General features: G+C 43.2%; 1 protein-coding gene across 1 annotated transcript in view; it reads left to right on the top strand.

The window, feature by feature from the left end:
- The window catches only part of LOC306931909 (LHFPL tetraspan subfamily member 6 protein), a 59,650-nt gene that overhangs the window by 45,738 nt on the left and 2,511 nt on the right, over nucleotides 1-11,401 (top strand). The window contains exon 3 of the mRNA XM_079513581.1: nucleotides 10,242-10,340. Coding sequence (XP_079369707.1) covers nucleotides 10,242-10,340 — 99 coding nt within the window. The remainder of the gene's footprint in view (nucleotides 1-10,241; nucleotides 10,341-11,401) is intronic.

Raw genomic sequence — 11,401 nt, forward strand, 5'->3', positions numbered from 1 at the left:
CCGCAAATCAAGCTTGTTTTTTATCCAAAAAGAAGAATCTGCGATATTACGATACTAAAAACTGTGTTCCCATAGACAGCATAAAGGACCTTTCAAACGGGCAGCGATTAACACGCCTAGTAATTCATTTTCAATGACACCTGCGTTTTTGGGCGGTCCTGTGAAATTGTTGCGCGAGCTCGTTTCGTGCACACGGCCGCGACTGACCAGACCTAGATTCTGTTTAGCTTTTTTTATTAGGCTAGCAATGTCGCGCCCCTCATGAGCAGACCTGTCGTTGATCCAGGCGACGTAATTTCATGTAAGGAGGTAAAAAGGGAAAAGAAACATATACAGTAAGGGGGAAAGGGGGTGGGGGGGTGATTCAGATTTTATGGGGGGCCCGTTTTTAATTGCAGCCGTCCGTAGGTGCCCTTTGAGAGCGGTTTTGAAGGAGTCAAGGGTTTTAATGGCTGTTGGTAGGGCCTTCCACATTTTGGTGGCATAGGAGCGAAATTAGGGACTACATTTAGTCCCTTGTGTGTGCTGAATCTGGGTTGCACATGGTTTGTTGAACTCCCTCTGGTATTGTGGGTGTGAACTTCGTTGACATTAAGGAAGTATTTAGACAGGTACATGGGTATCTTGGTGGTGTAGCGAATCTTGTGGACCAGACCCATTGCAAGATGCTGTCGTCAACCCTAAGCCATTCCAGCCTGTCAAAGTGGGCAGGGGTGAGGTGGGTTGTGAACCATTGTGAACCGTAATCAAATTATATTAAAATAGGCGTCAAAAGGCGATCTCGGCAGGGAGGGTGTTTGGACCAAAAGGCGATCTCTGCGGAAAAAGAGTAAAGGAAACGTGAGAGGTATACGGGGTCGATGCAGGAGACATAACTTCAGGAGATCTGATTGACGGCCATCAAGCTTTCAGTCAAGGCTTTAAATCCAATACCGCTCGCCCCCAAAACAGGCTTGCCCCGGGGGTAATTCGGCGACCTCGGAAAAATGGGGGGTGAGCATGTTTCGGGGTGAGCCTTCCGGTTACCTTTAAATCCTAGTAAACATGGACCTGTATGGGTCCATTGTTAAACTTTCATCTGAAGATTCCACTGTGTAAGAGTCTCCAGTCTCAAAACGCCTTTGACCGCTGAATGCATCCATCTCTGCTCCCAGTCTGAGGATCGTGAGGAACCCTCGGATTCGTAGGGATCTGAGGGCAACGATAACAGCGGCACTATCTAGTGAGGTGTAGTGGGAGTGCTCTTGTGTATCACGTCGTTTGTTGTCAACACTTTACCAATTTGTAAAAAGCCTTTCCGGGAAGTGACCTGGGAGGGGGTTCACTGACCGACGTGGGGGATTGTGGATAACGAAGAGCCAGAGCTCGGTGAGGTTAGCCTGGCTAATAAGCCAGACTAATATCACACAACACTGTCGCGGTATATCAGTCTGGGCTGGCTCCACTTGGATTTCATTTCCCGGGGAACATTTTCTCTTTGACGCAATTGGTCAGAGCTACTGTCAGTCAAAAGTCTCAAGCATTGAACGTCACTGTACCAAAGCCCGCCTATATTGCATACCGTGTCCCGATTGGTCCGACCTGTTCTCTGCTGTAGGAAAGAGGCGTGCTACTGAGCCTCGCCAGACCGTAATCCGCTGGTAGGCAACTTTTTTTTGCCAACGGCTGATTCGGTCTGGTTTATTAACCAGGCTACGGTGAGGTCGCACCGAGCCGGCCGAAGGCACGCGACGACAGCCCGCCAGACAACTCCTTTGCTATTGATTTATCTGTGGTCCATTATCAGAATGAATAGACCCTCAGGCCTGTCTCTATATTGTTCTGTCTAATGGCTTCTTTCCAGTGGTGGAAATGTATCTAAGTACATTTACTTAAGTACTATACTTAAGTACAATTTTGAGGAATTTGTACTTTACTTGCGTATTTCCAATTTCCAATACTTTTATTTTTTGTCCACTACATCTTGGATCCAAATATTTTACTTTTACTCACTTTTACTTCATTTATTTGAAAGCTTTTATTAGTTACTTTGTAGATTTAGATTATTATGACAAAACTTACATTAAATTAACCACTTCAGCCCAAAATACATTTCGGCTATTTGAAAATAACCAATCTACAAACTTGAAAATAACCGCTCTACAAGCTCACAATGTGTCACGATGCAACGTATTGTGACTGTGAGCTTGTAGATCTGCTATTTTCAAATGAGTTGTATACATTTGAAAACATTCTGCAATGACTACTTTTACTTTTGGTACTTTAAGTACATTTTGAATTCAATACCTTTACGTGTAACAGTGTTTCTACATTGCAGTATTGATACTTTTACTTAAGTAAAACATTTGAGTACTTTCTCTCTCTCTCTCTCTCTCTCTCTCTCTCTCTCTCTCTCTCTCGCTCTCGCTCTCGCTCTCGCTCTCGCGCTCTCTCTCTCTCTCTCTCTCTCTCTCTCTCTCTCTCTCTCTGAAAGGCATTCTATTAACTGGGGAAGATTTTTGTCAAATTAACTTATCCAAACACAATGAACACTGAATCAATGTTCAATCCATCACAAAAAAAGAAAGAATCTTCACTCAATCACGGTCTATTACCGCCCAAGAATCCTCCCACGATAAAACCTCCTTCAAGCCGCATCATTCAAATGGATTTCTAGAAGAAGCAACGAGAGCCAAGCGCTTCATTGCTCCTGTACAGAACTATTGTTCAGCCCCTCTTTTTCGTTCTGTGCTTTTTCACCTGAATGAAAGCGAGGGAAAAAAGGCGGGGGGGGTTACACGTTACCCCTTTTCCTATGCCATACATTCTACAATTCTGGGAGTGCTAGCTGAAGTCTTTTGTGAACCGTCCCTGCTCTGCTCTCTGTCAAAAACCAAAGAATTCCTTTGCCCTCCTGCATGGCCCTGGACAATATACAGATTCAAGGTCATCATTGAAAGGGCCAAAAGAGTGCACAGAGAAAAGGGCTGGGCCTGGCTAAGCTGAAGGGATCTCATGTGCCCAGGCCCCGGGGAACTGGGAATAGCAGCAGCGGGTGCGGAGGTATGAGTGAATGGAAAGTTTCAATGCAAGACGTTTTCTTTTGGGGTGGTGATCATCAGGAGATCTCTCGCCAGAGAGCAGAGGAGGACAACAGATTGTCATTGCTGAGAAAAGAAAACATTTAGCTGAGATCTTTTTTTTTCTGTTCTTCCTTTAAGACATTAAAACCGGGATAGCATCTGTGGCTACATATTCTAAACCTTTTTCGTAAATGTCCTACTTGATAACTTGACCATACTACCGTGTCACACAATTGTATCAATTCAAAAGTAGCAAGCTTGAAATGCAGCGCAATTCGACACATTTTTAGATTGTGGATCTTTTTTTGAATCCTGAAAAGTTATAGTTTAAAGAAAAAGAAAAACACGACATAGACTAATACACAGCCTGGGGTTAAGAAAAGCACTGACACAAACTTTAAAGTCAGGAGTTCCAGTTGGTAATGTTCATGTAGTTCTACTTCTGCACAGTGTTTAGATACCTTCAGCCAACTGGCACCTCTATAGTTTTAGTTGTCCGCTCAACATGAACACTAAACCATGATAATCCCATTTAAAGTCACTCTCAGTCTCCCCCTCTATCCACTGCTGAGCTGTTAAAACATCTGCTTTGTCCATTTAATTTAATCATAGCCCCAGTCTTGGCTCCTAAACACATACAATGCAAGATGTGTGTTGACCCCAACCAGCGTTAACCGCAATGCTGTGACTCGATATAGGCTGTGACTCGATTAAATAAATCGAATTAATTTGAGGCATTGTAATTAATTAATCGAAATGAATTGCATAGGCCTATCAATATTTGACCAGACACAGATTTTGCATATGAGTAAATCAATGAGTGAGTTTTAAAAAAAATATAAATCCACTGGGCCAAGCAAAGTGGTAAAATTATTTTAAAGATGGAGTGCCACGATTTTTTCCACCCTAAAACATGATCATCAGGTATTATTATAATATAAGGAGGAAGAACTTTTTCCAAAAAGTGTACAGTATTTGTTAAAATCATGCTTTTATGTGGACACGCCCACCAGTTCATTAAGTATGCCTGGTTTGCCTGGTGGGTGGTGATGGGTGGTGATCCACCTGAACTGAAGCCACACCCACAGCTGTAGTTGTATGATAAAGGGGGATGGGTTAGGGGAGGGGCTGATAGTATGATGTCACTATATTACTGTTTATTTCATTGGCCCGTTTGACTGTCAAGGGTTCAGCCTCCAGGAAGAAACCCTAAATACAAAGTTAATACACCATTGCACATAAAAACGACTCCAGGGTATCTAATGAAGTACTGTCACCTCATAGACACATGAAAAACTGGAAAAATACAAAAATTGTGGCACTTCAACAAGAACTTGAATTAATTGCTATTTCTACTCGTCAAAACCAGTCCTCTCCATGCAGTATGACTTCAAAAGCGTTGCACACCCAGTCAAACTGAGGATGGGTATATATTTGTTTATGTTTTTCTGCAGTTGGAACACAACCCAGCTTATTATAGAACCTGCATAATAGCTTGAATATACAGTAAAGGTGGTTCTTCCGTTCCAACAGAAGGACCATCAGGCAGAGCTTGTGAGAGGGGGGCTCACGCTCACTGCACGGAGCGTTGCCTTCAGCAAACGCCAACAGTCTTGCATGTGGGAGCACGCTGGGGTCGCGACACTTCACCGACATGATGGATCATGGCTGAGATGAGAGAGAGCAGAGAGATGCCTGGTGCAGCCTGTGGAATGTACTGTATGTTAGTAACGTTCAGACGCGCAGTAGTGCCTTCATCCTACCTTAGGCTATCCTAATATAAATGCACCAGGTCTCTGTGTGTACGTATGTGTGTATGTACGTCTGTAATCCACCATCAAATTTGACACACACGTTCCACAGCACCACAGGGAGTGCAGTGCCCGGTGTCAAGGCCGTCGGATGGCCGCGATCGCCAGTTGTCCAGAACCAGCACAAAAGCTTCTGCCTGGGCTCTGGACAGGGCCCGTGCCCAGGCTCTGGACATCTCCATATATGAAGCTGGCCTGTTCTGACATCACAATGATGTTCTGAACTTCTGACATCTGCATATACTCCATATTTGGGCATGCCTGACAAATAAAAAGGTATAAACACAAAAGGTGGAAAATGTCTCAACCTATCTCTATCAAGGATATTTGTCCACGTGTCATCTGTCCTCTCCCCTGTCCCTGACTTTTGGGTACTTAAGCCTGTCGTGCTGTGGCATACAACAACACATCCCGATCTGACGTTTGTGATGTCAGGGGGATGCAAGGGTGTTGTAGCAATGTAGCAGATGTGAATGAATCTGAATCTCTGTTGTTGCAGGATAAGCCTTTCTTTTTCTGAAGGTGTGTGTATTTTTGTCCTGTCAAGGTGACAGGTCAGGAAATGAAGACGGAAAGGAACTGTCTTCCTAGTATGATAATCCGTTTGGAGCCACACATTGGGAATGTTTTGTTTTCTAAAGTGGACCTTCGTCACATAAACCCTCCCCTCCCCTCTGTCTGCTATAGCCTGGCATCTAAACACGGCTATGTGAAAAGACACTTTCCACTCATTTTAATCTTCTCTCATTTCCCAGTCCCCCACCATCCACCCCACTCCGTTTGTCAGTAACCCACATAGAGTGTGGAGGATGGGATTTGATTGGAACGAAACAGTGAAACACTTGATTTATTGAAATGTATATATTTTTTTAAAGGAGCTGAGAGAGAAATTCAGAGGCCGGTATAAGATGTGGAGATGAATTGTTTAGCGTTTCCATTTGTCGTTCATCGGGTGTGGATTGACTAATAGAATCGGGCCATTTCAGCCCTGCACCAGTGTGAGTGTATCAGCCTATAATCTGATAGAAATTAAGAACAGGGTTCATTAAGGATGCTTAGATCTGACTGGATATGCTACAACACCATTGCTTTTCTTCTGTTTTCTTATTGTAGTCATTTCTCCTCTAACTGTCATATTTAGTCAACTGATGTTCAGCGAACCATGTCATTGACTGACTACAGTATGTGTTGGAAATGTGGTCTTGTTCAGTCTGAGAAACAAATAGGAAAGCAGCAGCATGTCATTATGTTGTCAATCAACAAATGGTTGAAATAAGAGATTGAGCGATTTCACTTGAACTGTAGCATATGATGCATATCTGGAGTAACCAAGCAGTTAAGTGTGCCTTCCTGCCTTGCACGGACACTAGTAGGGAAAAAAAAGTCTCACACAAAAAGAAAAAAACATTCAGCCTTCATTTAACGCGCAGTTGATTGCTCGCTACCACATCTCTTGGCGTTGCGCCGCACTTAAAAGGGAATCATTGATTTGGTTGTATTATTAATCCTGAATACTGAATACATTAGGACCCTGGCTTTGCTTTTTACTGCCTTTACGGTTAACAAATTAGTATGAGGCCACTATAGATCACACTGCATAAGACAGACCACCCGTTTTAATGACGGCATGAAAGCGCTGTGTGAAGACTCTGATGTTTCATGCTGCTCAGAGGGGCTGACGGTGTCTCGCTCTGTGGGGGATTAGCATTAGCAGTGCTGGATGAAGTACTTCCACCACTAGCAATACCACAATATGAAAGCACTCTGATATACTGTAAGTAAAACAACTGCATTAAGAATTTGACTTGAAAGTTTTGTCGTCCAAATATACTTACAGTACCAAAGTAAAAGTACTAGAAAATAGCCACAGCTTGTACAGTAGGTCGGTTATTTTCGAACAGCCGAGGTATTATAAAATAGGGCTTAAATGGTTCATGTGTTTTGTAATATCTAAATCTGGAAAGTACCAGTTACTAGAGCTACACATTTAAAAAGTACAAATTTGGCTGTAGTGTAGTGGGGTAGAAGTTTCACAAACCTCAGCATTGTACTTAAGTACAGTACTTGAGTACATGTACTTACCGTAGTTACTTTCCACCACTCAGCAATAGAAGCTATTGTATTGTTGCTTTAAGTGTGCTACTCAGCTAGAGATGGCGGTTCTTTAAAAGTGTGCAGGAGAGGATTCGTCTGAGGCGTCCTTCTGAAGTGTGAGGATGAAACGGCTTATGATATGAAAATCCTTTCTAATTCTAAGCAGTAACTAGACAGGACTCGTATACCACACAATCCCTCTGTTCTCATGAAAACTTTGGGTTGATCATTCTTCCAGAAATAGGATGTGGGCATCACAACAATCACAGGTTGATTTGTTCCGATATCTGCATGGATGTGAAATCTCATATCTCAATAGAAACGGCAATCGACTTCAGACTTGCCACGTGTATCGCCACAGACCCCAGGGAGTGAAGTCGGTCAGATCAGTGGTTCTCCAACATTATCTATAATTTATAAATCCACAAATACTCATATATATGGAGATCCCGGCGGCAGGGGTAGAGTGGCCTCTACCGTGTGGTTCCCAGTTCGATCCCGGGCTCTCCCAGAGTTACTGTCGAAGTGTCCTTGAGCAAGACGCTTAACCCCTAATTGCTCCTTATGTGCAGGTTGGTGCGCCATCAGTGTATGAATGTGTGTGTGTGTATATGGGTGAATGAAATGCACAATCTATGTAAAGCGCTTTGGATAAAAGCACTATATAAATGCATATTTACCATTTATCCCTGAAATCATCCGTAATATAATGGCTACTGCACTAAGTAATGTGACTTATGGGTACAAAAGTTCAAATTCATTTATTTTATGCACATTTTATGCACATTGTGAATTGTTTTTGCAGATGAATCTGATGTCATCGCAATCAATGCCCGTCCATCTACATGTGACATGCGTTGTAATTTAGATAAGCCTTTTATTGTATGCAACCACATTATTAACCACTTTCAATGTGGCATCGCTATTTTGGGAATCTCATTATAGGCGAACATTTTAAACATTCTCTCTTTTCACCCCCAAACACATAGCGAAAATAGTAGTGGATCTACAGGCTCTCAAGGCGTCGCTTGTTGGAAGTTTATAGATCAACTATTTTCACTATTTCGCCATTTTTGAACAGCCAACGCTAAAATCGAAAATGACGCGGATGCTTCCCCAGTTTTAACGGGATAAGGTTGAGAAATGGGTGCAGTGCTCCTTTAGCGCTGACATTGCAGCATGTTATTAGGCAGTGAACGGTGGTGCCAAATGTAGCATGAGTAGTTAAGAGACGGCGGTGTCGGATGCTCACTTCCACTCCACTCCTCCAGATTGCTCCACATCTTTTCTTGCCAGTCTGCGTTGGCATGTGCGGATTAATTATTTGCCTGTTATCTGTCCTAGATGTAATAAGGATTAAGGAAGCTCCTGGATGGCAGGGGGTTAATCAGGTTGGAAGCCAAGAGCACTTCTCTTCTCTTCCTTTCTCTTCCCCTTCACTCAGTTGGGGAAAGTAACTAAATACATTTACTCGAGTACTGCTTTTGCTTTTCTTGAGCACGTCCCTTTTTCAGTACTTCTACTGTACTCCATACTGTACTTCTACTACACTAATCTCAGAGGCATTTGCCTCTGAGATTAGTGTTGCACTTTTTACTCCACTACTATTTATTTGACAGCTTTAGCTACTAGTTACTTTGCAGATTTAGATTATTACAAAACATACATTAGCCAATGAAGCCCTATTTTATACGTGTACTTACAGAACTGCAACCTTGTGTTGTGAGCTTGTAGCTTGTAGCTTGTACTTTTTAAAGAATATTGTGAAATAGGACGTTCATAATGAGTGCATTCTGGTACTTCAAGTACATTTTGATGTACAGTACCAATACATTTGTACTTTTTCCCAAATCAAAATGTCGAACAAATAAGGCCTTTTACTAGTAACAGCGTCTTTTGTATTGTTGTTGGTACTTTTACTTAAGTAAAAGTACTTCTTCCACCGCTGTTAATCAGGTTGGAAGCCAAGAGCACTTCTCTTCCCTTTCTCTCTCTCCAACTGATTGCACCGCTGACACATCGCAACAGATTAAGTTAACACGATGACGGAGCCACCTACCAGGAGGCCCCCACCGGGCATCAGGGAGTAACTTGTCAGAACCTGGCCTCCCGGGCCCCGGCAAATATTGAGAATATTAATACTTACCTTAATGGCCTCGACAAGATTAAGTCTTGCCCCTGGGCGCAGCTCGAAGCACAGACTATTAAATCACCGAAATGAGGCAATCCCACTTGGATTTTTGCAGACGGTCACTGTGATTATGGCAACCAAATAAATGAATTTGCCACCATTACCTTTTTCCGTTTTCTAGAAGAAAACGTATGCGTTTCAAGGGAATTCAATACTTTCTTGTGATGAGCATTTCATGAAGGTGAAAGATTGAAGTGTGAAAAGATTTGTTCTAACCCTGGGTTTTACTTTTAACTAACCTGCGGAGTCAGGTTAGGTTTTAACAGCATGTCAGACAAGTTCAAAGATGCTGCGTGAATCCTGGTCTCTAAACTACCTCCCCCTGGCCAGCCGGGGTGCCTGATGGAGGGGAAAGGAACTGGTCGGAATAACGCATAGCGCGTGGAAGATACACGTTATTCCGACCAGTGTTATTACGAACACGTTATTCCGTTAGTCCGGCCCGGGGAAACTCTCCCCTGTCAGGTGAAAAGAAGCAGCTTGGACTCCTCATGCATAGAAGGAAGCATGAGGTCAGTCTGCTGCCCCCCCCAGGTTGGCAGAGGAAGTGTAGCGCCCAGGATTACATTAGATAATTGACACTGAGTGGAAAAATGGGTTGCAAAACCATGGGATAGAAATTATATATATTAATTCAAATTCAAATGCAAAATCACACCCTACAGTACAAACCAAGGTACATAATGTATGTGCTTAATCTAAGTTTGACGACAAAATAATGTAACCCACACAAAGTAGAAGGTTCAGCAACTATTTTGGGCTTCAGACCGTTTTTTAATAGTTCAAGCTAGAGAAAAGGAACCACACTCAAAGTCTTTCTTTGCTTACTGTATTTATTTATGTATTTATTTATTTATTCAAAGATTTAGATACATTTTCACGATTTTTCAAAAATAGGTAAAAAAAGAAAAAGAAAAAAGAAAACGCAGGGAGCGTTTTTTTTTCTTCTCAATTACATTCTAGGATGAAGTGGTCCTCAGCACCCTGCCAGCACTTTCCTGCCAGAGAGAAATGCTACATTATGGACAGTGTGACTTTGTTTTGTGGGTTGTTTACCTTTTGGTCTCTCTCTCTCCATCACAGGTCTCCTCATAGGGTCAGGCTGCGCACTCTATCCACTGGGCTGGGACAGCGAAGAGGTCCGACAGACCTGTGACAACCTCTCAGACCAGTTTGAACTAGGTAAGCTTCACACCGTCTGGGACTGCATGGGGTCCACAGGGGAACCACTTCTCCTTCGAGTCTGTAGTAATAGTGCAGTGGATGTCCCACCTGCTGGAATGTGCCGATGCCCCCCCGGAGCAGTCCAGAAGATTTGGCAGAACCTACAGCTGTGACAATATACGACAAAACAATAACATAACTCAGACATTTCAATCATATGTGACCCATTGTGAATAGAGTTTAGTCGTCTAGCATGTTTTAATCCATCCATCCATCCATCTTCAACCGCTTATCCGTAGTCGGGTCGCAGGGGCAACAGCTCCACCAGAGAGCTCCAGGCCAGACTAGCATTTTTTCCATTTTCATTTTTAAGTGGTGCAAACCACTTTCTTAAGTGATTATGTGTGTGGGTGGGTAGCTGGCTGGCTGGGTAGCTGGCTGGCTGGGTATGAGCACGAAAACAGCATGGTTGTTTTTCACAACCTGTGCGCAACCTAACACACAAACAAACACGCACATATTAACTGTATATATGGTGATTTCAGGTGTGCCAGTACAGTACAGTGACAGTACAGTACAGTAGAGGGACCCCCACACGGTAACTCTGTCATTTCTCAACTGTTTCGGACGCGGGGCGGCTCGCCGGAATCGGGCCGGCACCCTGGGTGCGTTCCTGTGGGTTTGGACCCCCCCCCCCCCAGGGGACCCCCGCACGGAGTTGCACCACTTACTTCACATGGGTGTGATTTTTAATCTCATATGAAACCAGGGAATCATACTGTAGCTACAGATTGACATTGTGCAGTTTGACCCGCCAGTTTTGAAGATATGGCTTATAGAGTGACGTCTTGCACAAAAGAAAAGAGAAAACGACTTGAGTAAGCACTGTCCTGTCCTGTCCAGTCTGTCCCCCAATCTGATAATAGCTGATATTTAGGTCTGCATGCCTTCGACATGCATAGTGAGTTTTGACTAGACGACATTAACAAGTGGGCAGTCTTCTTTATTCCTAATGTACATAATGTCCTTGAAAAATGAATGAATTTAGGTTTCTGGCCAGTTTGCAATCTCTCCCAGTG

The sequence above is a fragment of the Electrona antarctica genome (genome assembly GCF_951216825.1).
Source record: "Electrona antarctica genome assembly, chromosome: 11".
Taxonomy (NCBI): domain Eukaryota; kingdom Metazoa; phylum Chordata; class Actinopteri; order Myctophiformes; family Myctophidae; genus Electrona; species Electrona antarctica.